Genomic DNA, 16095 nt, shown 5'->3' with positions numbered 1-16095 from the left:
TCCTGTTTCATTGTGTTTCTATAATAAAGTATCGATGCATGTATGGAGTGTTTCACACACTGGGCCCGTCCCATTACTGACGCACTCAGTCACACCAAGACGTTAAGGTGATGATGTGTGAATGTAAACCTTCCCACACACAGAATAAGGAGATCAGACACGTGAGTTTGTCCTCATCTTCACATCTCAGCGCTCCCAGATATTCGTTCTATTTGACTGTTCTCTGCTGGTTGAACTGGTTTATTTTGTTGTTGATTTGAAACCATCTGCCCAGAAAACGAAGATGACAGTTAAGCTTTATTCTCTGTTCGTCTTTAATGGCCAGGTGAGACAGCATCATGCGTGAATGAAGGCCTCCGCTCATCAGGAGGAAGGTGGTTTCACCAAATCCTACTATGAATTGTTAATTTCAACCTAAAAGTGCTTCAAGATCTTTGTTTTGCTCTGGAAATCCTGAGGATTTCACCTGGACGGGCTCACATCAGCTCTCTGCCTGCCTTACAATCAGTTCAAGGCTTTTCTTGAGCTCCAGGTTTCAAAGCAAGATTATTCAACCCGTCTTCAGAATGTCTGTTGGCTGATCCTCAGTCCAAGTTTAAATCTAAAAAGGTGAACCGATCAGACCGAAGGGAGGATGAATGAATGAACATTCAGCTCAGTAAAAAGTAACGTGAAAGCAGAAGAGATCTTTATTAAATGGCAAAATTCATCTTTTGCAAAATTTGAGGATGTCTTATTTAACAAATGACTTTTTGCGGGTTGATGAATGAATTAGTGATTTCTTCTGAATCTACAGAGCTTCACTTTTTGCCTTTCGTGCAGTCCTCGAAGAAATCATTGCAAGCGACAGTCAGTGCAGCGACCAGAACCACGAACTCCTGGAAGTCCACTTCGCCGTCCTTGTTTTCATCCAGGTCAGACAGGATCTTCTCCACCACCATGGGGTCTTTGCTGGCCTGAAACACAAACCAGAAGTTTGCTTCACAAGCAAAAGGATCAGATTACAGAGAATGTGCAGTTTACCGAGTTCCAAAGTTTGAGCTTTAAACTCTTTTTCCCTTTTCATTGGATTATACAGCTGAGCCAAACTGACTAAAACAAACTGCTACGACGGAGGAGGCCTGTTCATGTTCAGCATCCATCCAAACGTTTGATTTGGAGAACGGTTGACGGAGGCTCACCGTCAGGAAGTCCGTCAGCTCTTCCTGCAGCAGCGTCTTCAGCTCTTGATTGTTCAGCTTGTACTTGTCACCTTCTTTTCCCGAGTAGGAGTGGAAGACGTCGATGAGGCCCGTCATGGCGTCCTGCAGGTTGGTCATTTTTCAATCCTACAAATCAAAAGTCAACATCACGACGTTCAGTAACGGCCCGAAAAAACATCATCAAGCTGCCAGTTGTCTTTCTGGGGTGTTCAAGTGCAGAAGGAGAAATGGGAATAAAGAAAATGACTGCAGGATAAAAATAAAGCTGAGCTCCATCAGCTCGTAACGTTCATGTATTTTCTCTAAATGTCTCAAACTTCTTTAAAAACTTGTTCAAATCAAAGATCAGCGCAGATCTAAACTTGAATCTGCTCCTTTTCCACTGTTGCCTCACTTGGTTAGCAGGAAGGGTTTGACATTTTGAGAAATCTTATCTGAATTCTCACAAAGACGAGAACATCAACACCAGGAAGTGAGACTACACAGCTCGATGCAGATGTCCTTGAACGCACCACAGTGTTCACAGTGAACGGTCATCGTTTCTCATGCAAATGTGTCCGAGAACGTTTATCACCAAACTAAAATGACTTCCTGTTGCACCAAAACGTTTCACCTTTTAAATGTTCAGAATTATTACGTTCAAGTATTTCATTCCCCCCCACAATTTAAATTCAAGTTGTAAATAATGAACACGTTTCAACACAACCTTCCACACAGCTCCAGCTTGAATTGTTGGAGCATCTATGATTAATGACTGAACTCTGATTATTGATCAGAAAATCCTCCGTCATTTCCTCTTAGTCTGCCGTTTAGCTCCTCCAGAGAGGATCCTCCAGCCTGCTCCCTTTCAGCAGCCAACTCATTTTCATTGTCTGCCGTCATAATTATTTCTACGTATTGCGAGCCACGATAACAATAACTTCAATTAGTTACTAATGAATGCTACAAGTGAGACAAAACAGATAAAAAAAAACAAAACAAAAAAAACACCAATTTGACTGATTGGTTTGAGCCACGAAGACGCTGCGTCATCATGTGGGACGACAATCATCTGCTGACTGCCATGTAACAGAAAGCTGGAGAGCTAACAAACGTCACACAGAAACTACTGTGAGCGGAAAAACAATCTAATTTTACATTTCCATTTTGAAATTTAGGTTTTTTGTACCAGTTGCTGAATTTGAGCTGGAATTTAAGTCTGTTTCCCCCCAAAGCAACAACTAATGTTCCTCCTTTTCATAGTGAGAGCTTTTGTTCCTGTGTGCGTTCTGTCCAGCTGAATTGTGCTGTTAAAATGTAGTCTGGTGTCACTAACCCCCCCCCCCCCCATTAGGCCTCCTGGCCCCCCCTCATTCTTTCTGCACGGCCCTGCCAAACACCTTTCTGTGTTTAAACTTGAATTTATCCAAAAAGCAACAGCTGGGGGGGAAAGTCAGCGGAGCTGTTTCAATATCAAACCTTAGAGCTGCCACGCACCAGTTCAGACACCCGAGAAGCTGCTACAGCGGGGGGAGCTGGTGGGGGGGGGGGGGCTGAGTCATCTCACCTCCAACCTCCATGAACCGGCAGGGGACAAAAGGACAGACCCCCTGCAGGGCGGCCTGCACATGGATTTTGTAGATTGTGACCTGAATTATGTAACGGAAGGCCTGAAGCTGACGATTTAACTGGCTCACATGGACTCGTTTACAGCGTCTGATGCCTTCCTGCCCCCCCATATCAGGACACCATCATCAATGATGCAGGGCAGGTCCATAGACTACCTGTGTGTGTGTGTGTGTGTGTGTGTGTGTGGAGTCCAAACATACCATATAACCTCTACAGCACTTCACTGAACGAGCAGCTCCGTTCCATAATTATCCTCCATAACGGCTCTTAATCAGTTATTTCAGGAGGTTAATTAAACGCCTTTGAATGTCAAACACGACGCTGCTGTTAATTAACTGAGTCACTTCCTGCCTCAGCTCCACTTTAACCCGCCGGCCTCCTGACAAACAAACAAAGAAGGAAAGAGCTGTGACTCACCTGGACTGTGTCGCTGAGCAGGGGCAGCTGAAAGTGGCTGCAGCTCTCATCAGTTATATGGACTCAGCCTCACCTGTGTGCAAACAAATCAGGATCAGATAGGCCCCGCCCCCTCATGAGGAGAGGGGCGGGGCTACAGCAGCAGCTATACACACATACATATCATTATTATTATATCACCTTATAAAGTCACATGTGAACCAACTGATGGGTTCAAAAACTAAACTGTAAATTCAAAATGTAAGACCTGAATAGGTGTCATACAGTTTATAGATTATGGAGCATTTACTGGTTTGTTTTATCAGATTTTTCTACAGCTGAGAAAATTGTAAGTTGTGGAAATGATGATATAAGACTATAACACGGAAAACAAAATGAATCATATGAGTTATTATCATTATTACTAAAGACCATATTGACAATGAAAGAAGGAAGGTATGTTTTTAGCTTTTCTATATAAAAATATTGTCTCTCCACTCTAAAACATTGTTGGTATCAGTATGTGGGTGAAATGAATCATGTGACTTGTATGAGAATAATAAATATAATATAATATTGCTTTCTCAAGTTTTTTTTTTATAATCTTCTCCCTGTTAGCCGTTCGCTCTCTCTTATGTTTGCTAGCTGCTTCTTTTTTCTTGAACATTATTTGCAATCAAGCGGATGATTATAAATGAGCGACAGAAGAGAAATAAATGAGCTGCACACCCGTCGAATTGAACTGTGTTGGCTGAATGCAAAACGGTGAGAGGGAGGCTGATTTCCATCCATATCTGCAGGTGGCAGAGCCGAAGGCTTCACGGGGTATTTGCATGATTCTAGTTAACAATTAAACTCCGAGGAGAAAACTGAAGCACACTTGATCTCAAAGACAGCTGCTAATTTGACTAAAATGACTTCCTGAAGCCAAAGGTTCCCCAGACACACAAGAAAAAGTCCCGGATTCAGTGTATGCACCGAATAATGTTGAGCATTCTTCTTCTTCTTCCTCACAGTGAAGACAAAATACTTTCTTTGGCTTCATGAAACACGATCGGACTGAAACGGCAACAAAACCGTTTTTAAACACACAACAGGTTTTTTTTTGGATGCACCAGTTTTCAATGACTTTATCATCTTAACAACAATAATAGATGCTTTAACCACAATGCTCCATTTAGCAACTTTTCATGAAGCCAATGTGTTTTATTTTTTATTTTATTATATTCAAGTAAAAAAAAAAAAAGAAGTCAAACTGGATCACCAATCAGCCACAACATTATGACCACTGACGGGTGGCGTCAGCAGGATCATCTGGTTACCATGACACCTGGGGCAACAGGATGCATTGTGGGAAGAGGACCACGTGGTGGAGACATTGTCCAGATGCTTTGGGAAACGTGTCCTTCATTCCTTCGAGCTAAACCTGGTTCAGACCGGTCCAGGTCCACGAAGTCTGCACCGCCCAGCTACCAGGACTTCAAGATCAGGTCATAATGTTTTGGCTGTTTGTTATATTTACAGAAAAATGAAATAATCTGAATATTTTTATTTCATCTTTTACTCCAAAATGAACCAGGCAGTGAAAGGAGGTGAAAGTTCACTCTCTTCTCCTTCAAGAATTCAAGATGCTTCAAATCAAATTTATTATTAAAGAACACAAAATGCGGCACAATGAAAGTGTTCAAACACAAATATCACAGTAAACTTCAGCCACCAACAGCAGATTGTTATTGTGATTATTTTTCTTTGACAAAATCTTCAACAAGCAGTTGGTCTACTTTAAATGATTAACTTCTACTGTGGACATAAATTCACATCTTTGACAGCCGGCTGAACGTTTTGATGAAACACAAAGCTTATTTACACAACCTGCTCTTGCGCTGCACGATTAAATGATTTGACACGTGGATCTCCTAAATGATTGTTTGCCTGCTCGTGATTTTGGAGGACATTTGTGTCGCTGTGGTTAAATGTCTGCAGATATTCTGAGGAGTTCTGGTTCAGAGACAGACGTTACAATGAGGCAGAGTGAAAACTAAATCAGCCTTGAGAGGAAATGAGTACTTGACCAGAAGGACTGCGGAGAGAGAGCCGCTTCAAGACTTCCAAATCCCCGAGTCCTGCGATGTGCCCAACGATCTGCTGAAAACCACCAGTCGGGCCGATCTCTGTGGAAACTGCCTTCCTGGCAGTGGCCTTTGACTCCAGTCTGGAACGTCAGAGTCGGAGTATTCCTGATCTCATTCCTCGGCGATGTAACCGAGCACAGCCGGCTCACAACGTGGCAGCTGTCATCGCCCAGCTTGTTATCCAGAGTGCGACACGGGAGATTGAATTTGAGCTCGTGAGCTTTCAGCTAGCAGTCGGTGTTGGTGTCGGTGTTGCCCCCCAGGGAGGGCAGGTAGGGATCATGTTATTTTCTGCCATCTTAATGAGATGCTGCCTTTTGCTCCCAGCTGCACGAGTTCAGGCACTTATCGAGGAGTCTTTATTTTTTAAAAACGTTTCCGTCAAAGTGCCATCACAGGTATCTCTCTCTCGTTAATCCTGTCTATGAGCTTAAATTCTGCTTCTTCTTCAGCATCGTCTTCTGCCGCCTCTGGTCCGACGTCCTCGTTGGGGAGCCCGATCACAGAGACAGACGAAGTCCTGCTCTTGACGCTTTGAGTCCGTTGGGTTGATGTGGGTTTTCCCAGAACGCTCCTGAGCTGCTCCCAGAAGAACGCCTGCTGGTTGACCTGCTGCGGCCACTCCAGGTACGTCTTGGTGCTCAGCATCTTCTTCAGCTTGCAGTACTTGCTGGGCAGCGAGCTGGGGTCGATGGGCTCCTTGACCACGAGGATGACGTCACTGAAGGTCTTTCCCATGGCTCTCTGCTGAGCGAAGTACAGCTCGTAGTTGCACCACTCGCTGTTCACAAAGTGCCGGGAGAGGACGAATATCACCTGAGGATGTGAAGAAGGAAACAAAGGAAATGAACTGGACCACTTGGGGTGATGCAGGAAACATTCATGTTCTCTGTTAAAATCCTTTTTTTTTTTTTAACACTAAAAACTCTACTGTTCCAAACTGAAAAGATTAAATCTCATTTCACATTAATTGCCTCCATAAAAACTTCCAACAGCGGTGGACAAAACTTTTGAGCGAAGCTCAGCATCAAATGAAAACTGACACATCTGAGTCATCAAATTTCCAGGAAGGAGTTGGCCAATGCGAGCTATTTTTGAAGGAAGTGCCAGAGGGAAGTGTTACCTAAGGTCTACTGAAACAGCAACCCGACTGCAAGCTGAACCTCGATGTTGCCAAATCCTCAAAACATCTAAAACCTCCAGAATATGATGTTCCATCTGCCAACCAATCAAGTTCCTCAACTGTTGTCTGTTGAAACTAACTGAAAGGTTTCACAATGAGACTTTCCTTTCATCAACTTTTATTTTAAGCACTTTGGCAGATATGTATAGAATCTTTGGTACCTTCCGACTGCTTTCGATATTCTCAATGATGTTATCGATGATCCACCTTCCCGGCATGAAGTCCCTCTCGTGAATGCAGAGGCGGTAGGGATTTTTGTTCTTCTCCAAACAGGGCAGGAGCTGGTCCCTCACCCAGTCGGCATCAGAGTGGCTGTAGGATATGAAGGCGTGATAAGTAAATGTCCCCGGCTCCCCTGCCGCTCTCTCCTTGTGGGCTCTGTATTTAGCCCTGATGATCTGATACGTGGCTTTGGTGTACCACGGGAGGTCAAAAATGTAGCAGATCAGCATTAGTATCAAGATGACCGCCGCAGTGGTCGCCACACTGATGATGATAACGAGTCTGATGTCACAGGCCACCCGAGCTGGGAAGTACTTGGAAATGGCCGTGTCCAGGAAGGCCTCCGGGTGGTAGCACCTGTAGTTCCAAGGCCAGTCGGTGAGGTTGACCTGCTCTTGTGATATCGTGTCCTGGACGAAGGCGTGAAGCTCACAGGTGCAGTGGTAGGGATTGTTTCCCGCCCTGAGGCGTGACAGCTGAGGCATATGCTGGAAGGATTCCTTGCTGATGAGGCCAAACGAATTCCCGTCCAGAGCGAGCGACTGCAGTGACGGACTTTCCCACTTAGATGGGATGAACTTGATTTTATTCCCGCTCAGCAGGAGCTCTTGCAGGTCGGCTGCTTGCTCAAAGTACACCATGTCCAGCTGGTCCAGGTTGCAGTCGGACAGGTCCAGGTAGCGCACCGTGGTGGGCAGACAGCGGAGGGCGTCGCTCACAAACTGATTGTGGTGAGCGATGAGTTTGGTGATGTTCTCCTGCCAAACGCAGTCCCGACTGCTCTCAGCAGATCCCAGTTCGTTGTTGCTGAGGTCCAACACCTGCAGGCTGGAGAACTCCCTCGTCAGAGACGACATGTCTTTTAAACTGCTCAGTTTATTGCGGCTGACGTTGAAGGTGTGGAGATTCGGCATGGAGCCCTTGTAATCGCAGCGCTGGTTGAAGATGAAGTCGTTCTCCAGACGATTATTGGAGACATCCAGAAATCTGACGCCTCTCATCTCAACCCAAGAATCGCAAGGAACAGAGTTGAAATACACGTACTGAATGGACAAATTATTAATTTTGTTGAACCATGTGAACCGCCAGTCAAAGCGCAGCACGTCGGGATTACTGATGTACCTACAAAAAAAAAAAAAGAGTTCGTTAGTGCTCTGCATGTCGAAAAGGAAAAACAAATAATCAAATGATCTTCTTCTGTGTCACAAGTTTTATGGACAGAAAGGATTTTGGGAGTCGTGATCATTTGGGCGAAGTGCCATCAGATCGGTCACATTTTACAGTGAGATTGCGACAAATAGCAGCCACATGAATTATTCTATGTCCCAAAACCTTGAAGATACTCACCACAGATCCAACTGATCCAGTTCCAAGTCCGTGATGCTGGAACCGGCTCCGCTGTCAATGAATGTCGGCGAACGGGCGAAATCGATGTACTGCAGTCTCAACCTTTTGATGGGGGCGACCTGTAAGTTCATGAGAGCCATTCTCAGGAGATTCTCGTTGAATTTGCCTCTGTGAAAGATGAGCTGATAGGCTGTGACGTCTTTCAAACCCTGAAAAATGTCCACTTCTCCGTTGTAGTACATGAACTCGAACAGGTTGCGGAACTGGATGATTCTGAACTTCTTGTTGGCGAGGTCACGTAACATGTTAAGGAGAAAGGTCGGCTGTTGATCGACGGCCATGTCGAAGCCCATGTCTAACGTCCGGATGACTTCTAAACTTCCATGCTCGTAGTAGCTCAGCTTGGAGGAGCATTTGATCTGAAAACCGTGCAAGCTGATGTTCTTCAGGGGCTGAAAGTCTTGTTTCTTCAGACCCATGACCAGAGAGCCGCCCATGGACAGAACTTTCAGTTTGACCAACTTTGAGAAGCTATCAGCCAGCGTGGCGTGAGTGTAAAGGTTGTTAGACATGTAGAGCTGGGTTAGATTCAGCAGAGGCGTCACAGCTCTGGCAGGAATTTCCTGCAGGGAGTTATTGAAGATGTTGAGATGCTCCAGAAGGGGGTTGTTTCTAAAGGCGTCATCGTCGATGTGTGAAATGTTATTGAATGTCAGCAGAAGGACGCGAAGCTTCGGGAGGCGGGCAAAGTCGTCAGTGTGGACGGCTCGAAGTCCGTTGGAGGACAGATCTACTTCCTCCAGGGTGGGCGGGAGGTGTCTCCAGGGGACGGCGTCCAGCTGGCGTCCCAGACAGTCGGCAGAGCGCCCAGAGTTGTAGATGCGACAGGGGCCGTCCTCGGTGGGAGTTTCCGAAGGAGTCGGGGACGTGAGCGCTCCGAGAAGGAGAGCGCTGAAATTTATCACCAACCACCTAATCATCGTGAGAGGCCTGTGAAGGAAGAAGACAGGAAGCAGGTTAACTGGATCGATTTCTTTATTTCCTCATCACAACAATAAAGACGTTTCAACAGCAGATTTCAATCTTTTTAACCTTTTTGTCCCCACAAGCACAAAAATCCCCGACGAACAGAGATACAGTCGTGTCGGTGAATTCAATTTACAACATGTGCAGTGGACAGACATTTCCAGAACTTTTGCAGGTTCTGTAAATAAATAAATAAATAAACAAGCGTTGTTAATATGTCTGTCTGTGTACACGCAGACACAAACACACACACAGTCTCTCTTCATCTCTCTGAGCTGCCATCAGCATGCTGCTGTCAAAAGAAAATCTTGATCTGTGCTGTCGTTTCAGTCTGCAGCTTTTCAGTCAATAATGAAGCATCTAATTCCTGCATGATGTAAACCCAACACCACCCCCCCAAAAAAAAAAAAACAGCACAAAAGAGAGAATTAAACTTGAAATCATGATGTGACAAAGAAAGAAATCTTTCTGTAATCCTTTTTCCATAATTTCCACCGACGGAGTGAACTTCAGCTGAAAGAAGTCCGACTCGTCGGTGTGAAACAGATATTTTCATTTTTCTGTACAGCACCATCACACTCCACCACACTCACCCTCCGCTTCAGGCTGCTTACAGACTCCTTGACCCCCCTCCGTCTTCAGCCTTTATTTATATTGCTGGTCCAAGGCCGCCCGGCTCTCCGAGGAGCAGTCACGCTTTATAACCCCACTGAACAAACAACGCTGGTTTTATCTGGTCCACAAGTAACGTGACCTGAATGTGCGTTTGTTTGTCAGCGCTGAAGATGGAAGCTGAAATTTGTGTGTTTATTCCAGATTATCACCGGTCGTTACAGGAGATTAGAGTCCGGCCTGCTAATGTTCATCTGAGAGCCAGAAAGCTGCACAAATGCAGAGACGGGAATGTGGTTGATATTGTTTTTAACCCCCCCCCCCCCCACACACACACACACACACACACATTCTTCCAGGAACAAGTGCTCATTGGATAAAATTCTCGGGCCAAGACTTAACAGACTGAGTCACTCTCTTTTTTCTGAGTAAATATGAGGCAGTAAATGAAAGATTATAATCTCAGGATGTACTGACACTGTACAGACACACACCTTCCTTCCTTGTCATATGACATTTAACTTTGTTTGTTAAAACTAGAAGCTCATCCTCGTCACGGCAAACATCTGTTCCTGGAAATGAACTCTAAATTAAATGAACATCAATATTATCGACGCGCTGAAACTCCACATGTGAGACGTGCGGCTGTTGTGTTACCACCTGACAATAACAAAAGATGGCAATCGATGCAATTTTGTCGCAGACGTGCGCCACGTGTGAGACAGCCAGCTCTCATAAAACAGGGTTAGACTAATAATAACTTTATTTATGCAGTGCTTTTCACTTACAGGAAAAATGGCACCAAATAAAAGTCCCTATTAAGAATAGCAGCACAAACAGAATCTTAAAATTCAAAGAGCGCCATGAAAATGAAAATTACTGTGAAAACATTCAAAACCTCCAAAGGACGTCCAGAGACGAGGCAAGAACAGAAACCCTGTTTGGGAGGGAATCCCTTTTTCCTCCTCAAGGTGAGAAACAACATCTTTATTCCTGAAACAGGAAACATAAAAGGCCACATAAAGTCACAATTCAGGCTTCATTTCTGCTTTTTTAAACGGAACTCAGAATCTGACAAGAGGCCAATGAAGGTCAGTTAATGAGGTCAAAGTTCACACGTCTTTGTTGTGAAATCTGAAGTCTTGGTGATCTTGTTTTGAATGGTTCGAAGGAGAACACGGTTCTTTTACCTCATTTTAAGTTATTTTAACTTCACCGAACCTCAGACAGGAAGATGAGTCTGTCCAGATGTGACGTATCAGAGATAGTTGAAATCTCTTTATCGTTTCCTGTTCTTTTGTTTTGAGTCGAACCTTTCCGCCTTTTTGTGTGTGTGTGTGTTTTGTTGACCTCTAATGTGTTGAACCTGTGTGTAACCTTCTTCCCTTCCTGGTGAACTTTGTCTTTGGACCCTCGCTGCTTGTATTAAAAACCTCACAGCTCGTGTCGGGTTGTGTCGGGTTGTGTCCTCACTCTGTGTTTGTGTGTCGCTCTAAATGGAACATTGATGAACGTGATAGAACTTTTGAAAAAGAATTTTTGACCACTAAATGCCAAAGGGCGGCTTCAGGGAAACCTTCAGATGTGACCTGAGTGAAGAAAACAAACCTAAACTGTCTCAGGCAGTTTTCTCACTTTCACAGGTCAAAGAACGCCGACCGATCCACGAACGCTGGCGCGCTCTCAGTTCATCTAGTTTGACATTAACTTTCCCGGCAGGCGTTTCTGTGTCATGAACTGCTGTAGAGAATTTAGAGGTTTCTGCAAGCAGCCTTATCTGGGAAAGCTGGAGGCAGTTCTGCTCTGTTTCACACCTGAAACAGACTATTTTCCTCCACGTGTATTCAAGGTCAATACACGTGAACTGCTCTCACCAACATCCCGGCTCTGTGAGAATCTCCTGAAATGTCTCCTCAGGTTCCTTATGAATGGACTGTTCTGAGGGCCAAATGGATGAATGCTGTTAGAAAAACCAAGCTAATGTGCAGCAGCGACCTGAACACTGAGACAAAGTGACACATCACGAGCTCGCTGGATGTTCAGTTCAGGAAATCAGTCTGTTGTCAGTTTGGCGCTGCTGATGGGACCCCCTCCGGTCCTTTCACCCATTTTCCACAGATAAAGAGAAAAACGTCACATAGCACAACGACCAGGCGGAGAGGAGCCGTCGGAGCTCGTGTTCCTGTTGTATTCGTGTTCGTGGACTATACGTTGATTGTTTTAGGGTGTGTGGGCAAATACTACCATTATTTGGCTAGAGATGTAGTAACACCAGCGTTTGTCTTAGTGGTGTTTCTTCTTCGTGTGTCTGATAGTGTTTGGCTGTCCTTTTGTTTGTAGCTCTGGGTTGTTATTTTGAAGTAAGCTAAGGTGACTTCACTAAGGTTGATCCGGATGCTCGGCTGAAACGAACGTCCGGTACGGAAATAGCGATGCTAATGAAGCTGCAGATAAAAATATACTGAGGCTTACAATAAATACATCAACTCCTGATCAACCCATTAAAAATACTACTGGTTTAAGCTCCGCCCCTTACGTGTACGAATACAGATACAGACACTGCAGATGGTTGAAGGGATACGGATAGTGGCGTACCCGCTCATCCCTCATAAGCAACCACCTTTTTGTCTGACCGCTTTTCGTTTGTTAAAAGACAAAGAACAATTCATTTCAATTAAAACTTTGACTTACCAATTTTTGGTAATTTTTGGTTTTGTTGCATGCTCTTTATTTCCCCTTTTGAGCCACAAACAGAGGCCGTAACAGATGTAAACAAACATACAGCAAAGGTCTGTGTGGACGCTGTGACGACAGCTTCTCCACCACCTGTGAAATCACAGTTTTAGTCATTTCTTGGAATTTTACTGCAAAAAATTGCAGCACAATTTTTGAGAAACACCGACCCCCCCACAAAATGAAGCATCACAACAATAAATGCTGTAAGATCCTGGAGGATCCTGTTAAGTTAAGGCAGTTGTTTATTTTGACTGTAATCCATTTTTAACTACAGAAATTTCTGCTTAAAAAGCGCTCAGATGAAACATTTAGCATCTAATCTGTCGACTTATCTCAGCCAGATCGGTCTATAATATCTGACGCCGCCCTCCAGAACTAATCAATGACGGGTACACGTTGTCCTGCATAGTTTAATTAAGAACAATAACTGGCTCTGTCACTGATTAACCTATAATGATCCCAAGAATGGCGTCATCTGGTGAGAATGAACCTGTATTTCTGGTTCTGATGTCACTTACATCATTCCTTCTGATGAGCCGTGTGTTTATTCCTCATGTACAATGAGCAGGTCCGCTCCTTCACCGAGAAACATCTGCAGGTCGTTTCAGTATGAACAGTTCTGCTGAACAAACCCAAACAGTTGCTGAGCGTGGTAACGGTACGGAGCTACTATTCTGTTTTGTAAGGACAAATGTGTCAATTTAAACCGCTAAGTATGACAGGAAGAGGACGCAACAGGAAACCGTCTTCCAACAGGGAAGTTGCAAATCAAAGTGCTTCCTGAGCACAAAGTCAAATCTGTTTTCCCATCTGCAGCCTCCTATGAGGCCAAATAAGAGCAACGGAACTAAAAGCAAAAGTCATCTTTGCTGTGGTTCTTTTTTTTTGTGGTCAGACAGAAAGCATGAAAAGACAGAGAGCTTTAATTTGGTGAGACGTTGCGCCACTTTATCCTCATTATGGATCATCGACGTGTGAAAACCTTAAAATGATGATGAGCCTGATGTTATTGTTTCCACCTGACAAGTGCTCAGCTGGATGTTTTTGTTAAAACCGCTTCAGGGATGAATTAAGTGTCAGGCTCTGTCTAACCCTCGGCCTGTGTGTGACAATGAGTGAGCAAACATCAGGACAGGCTGAGACGCTCATCAGGAAAAGAACGCTCATTGTTCCGACTGCCAGAAGAATGTCACCGATCGGCTGCTTGTTATCTGAGTGACGCGGACATCAGCGTTGGTTTACTGAATCTTTGTCTTGCTCTGGCAAAGGTGGACTATTGTCAGACATGTTTTCGAGCTCAAGTGTAGGAAACCTGTTCCAAAGGCGGCATCTTTCCGAAAAGAATAAAATAACGAGGCAGCAGGATTAAACAACGCAGAGAAATGTAAATCCTCCAAAGAGCACATCCCTCACATCCCACGGCGGCTAAGAAGGGCTGTGCCCTCAGTAACCATGGTTACCATAATAACGGCCACGCCTTGTGGAGGTTAAAGAAACGACGGTGATTTGAGTTAAAAAGTTTTCAACATGACGCCGTCGTCACGGGGGAATCGAACACAGGTCTCCTGAGCCATATCAGCCTCCTCCTGACGTGCTGCATCATCACGATTCTGCTCCCATCATCCTGTTGCCTAGCAACAAAACCTAATGATGAGGTCATAATAACCTGCTGGCGGTCGACCAATGGCTGTCTTCACGCTCAGTGTGAATTACATTAAAACCAAATCCAGTTAGTTCTGTGACGTAATTCATGCATTACCAAACCAATTTCACACACACTGTCGTGGTTTGGTGATGAAAATAACCATTTCCTCCTTCCCTCTCCAGAACTCTCCGTTCGTGACAGCAATGTTTGTAAAAGAGGAGAACTCGAAGCGTTCAAAATGAAGAATTTCTTCACTCACACTGTTCACTGATTATTCAATAACCATTAACCGGACGGCTCATTTATTAACAAGACGTGGTCTGCATTTCTGACATTCTGTGTGCATTAAGAGAAGGTTTCTGTGTCCAAGCTGCTTCCTGCTGGTTCAGCACGGCCTTTTAAATGCCAACAGGTAGAAGCAGCAAAGGGCTGAACGTGCTGTGAAATAAAACTGTCTGAATAAGATCTAAGGTGGCAGCAGAGGAAGCCTCATCTGTGACGGAAAGAAAACCACCAGCAGCTGCACAGGAACAAGCTGATTCACAGGTGCTGACAGAGAAGTCGGCTGATTGCCTGAGCAGATAAGTGTCTGAGAGGACTTATTTATTTTTATTATTATCAGCAGAAATGCACTGATTTGTGCGGCCTGCTGAGAAACAGCCTCGTAGTTCTGTCGGCGTCCAATAACTCTGAAATCTGCCTCCCACTCTAACGTGTCAAACAGTTACGCAACAAGGTGGCGTCCTCCAGCGGCACTGCGTCAGCCTTTGGATACACAGAGGTTTAGCTTCGACTCCTCAGCTAATCAGGGAGTCAGATTCCTCCCTGGGGGGGGCAGAGACGAGTCTATTCAGAGGGAAGTTTGTTGGAAAAGTTTTATCTCGTCGCCTTTTTGTTTGTGAGCTGCCAGTTTGAAGCCTCCATCTTTTAGGCCATTTTGTGTTTTTGAAGCCACATTTGGATGAGAGGGGGGCTCTAGTCTGCTCTTTAAGTCAATCACACACCCCCAGGCCATTAAAAAAAAAAAAAGAAGCTGAACATCATGTTGTATTTCAGACTCATCAGGAAAGAAAATGTTTACTGAGGAGGAGGAGGGACATTTTCCCATAGGCTTCATCACAATCAGCCTGTGATGTTCCCCTCTGATGGATATGAGACTACGCCCACTTGACACAAATCAGCTCTCTATTATCTATTTTAAGAAATGAGAAAATGAGAAAATGAGGGTGAAATCACACATTTCTCAGAAAGAACGAAGTTGGTTCAAAAAGCTTAAAAGTCTCCCTCAAACGTAGTGAGTCCGCCTGACAGCTCAGATTTTTGTTTTGACGGCAGCCTGTTGTTTTGACCGTTGACTCTCAGGGGGACAATAAAAAGGGGCTGAATGCTGGAACAGGTAGAACATGATGGAGGGGAAGCTGATGTTGTTCCTGTTGATGATTTCAGATTTAAAACATTTCCTCAGCCTGCGGATATTAACGCATGGTTCCTGGAATTCCAGGAATCCCTGTTCTTTATCTTCACGGACAAAATCAAAGTCTGATAGTTTGCTTCAGCTAAACACAACTGAGTTAATCTGTGAAATCCATCAGTTTTTAAGAGGCACAACAAGATTGCACCCAAAGTCGGAGATAATCCGGAGCTTAAAAAAAAGAAATGTTGGAGCTCACCCAGAGACGGTCGTTCGGCTTCGCTTCCTCTTCTTCAATTTGACTTTTCTCAGGCAGAAGTGACTCAACACTGGATGAGATGAGAAACCTGTCAGCTCATGCATTCCTTCTCTCTCTATCTCACTCTCTCTCTCGCTCAGGAATGTGAAAAGTGTCGAGGGGAGGTGGAGAGATTTATTATTTATTTAATCAGAAGCTCCACGTGTACTCTAAAACCAGACTTTGTTGCTGCAACTTCAGAACAGCTCTGAGGCAAAAACACAGAAAGGGTGAATGGAATGAAATTTTTAGCACACAAAGTGTACATGAGCGGTTA

At 44.5% G+C, this 16095-nt stretch overlaps 2 protein-coding genes across 3 annotated transcripts; both read right to left on the bottom strand.

Moving 5' to 3' along the window:
* Positions 1-666: 666 nt before the first annotated feature.
* Positions 667-3294, bottom strand: s100a1 (S100 calcium binding protein A1). Its single transcript, XM_029503570.1, has 3 exons — positions 3228-3294; positions 1182-1328; positions 667-956 (listed from the first exon to the last, which is right to left on the bottom strand). Exons 2-3 carry the CDS (start codon positions 1317-1319, stop codon positions 801-803), a joined length of 294 nt encoding a protein of 97 aa, XP_029359430.1. The 5' UTR covers positions 1320-1328; positions 3228-3294; the 3' UTR covers positions 667-800.
* Positions 3295-4834: 1540 nt separating this feature from the next.
* tlr18 (toll-like receptor 18) lies at positions 4835-15801 on the bottom strand. Of its 2 annotated transcripts, none has more exons than XM_029503567.1 (4): positions 15780-15801; positions 8091-9080; positions 6683-7865; positions 4835-6154 (listed from the first exon to the last, which is right to left on the bottom strand). In XM_029503567.1, the coding sequence occupies exons 2-4, from the start codon at positions 9068-9070 to the stop codon at positions 5720-5722; spliced, it is 2598 nt and encodes an 865-aa protein (XP_029359427.1). In that variant the 5' UTR covers positions 9071-9080; positions 15780-15801; the 3' UTR covers positions 4835-5719. The 2 variants fall into 2 exon arrangements, with proteins under 2 accessions (XP_029359427.1, XP_029359426.1); XM_029503566.1 differs by lacking the exon at positions 15780-15801 and adding an exon at positions 12983-13116.
* Positions 15802-16095: the final 294 nt, after the last annotated feature.

The sequence above is a fragment of the Echeneis naucrates genome, chromosome 6 (genome assembly GCF_900963305.1).
Source record: "Echeneis naucrates chromosome 6, fEcheNa1.1, whole genome shotgun sequence".
Taxonomy (NCBI): domain Eukaryota; kingdom Metazoa; phylum Chordata; class Actinopteri; order Carangiformes; family Echeneidae; genus Echeneis; species Echeneis naucrates.
Note: the sequence above shows the minus strand (reverse complement) of the source record. Positions and strands in the feature narration are given on the sequence as shown.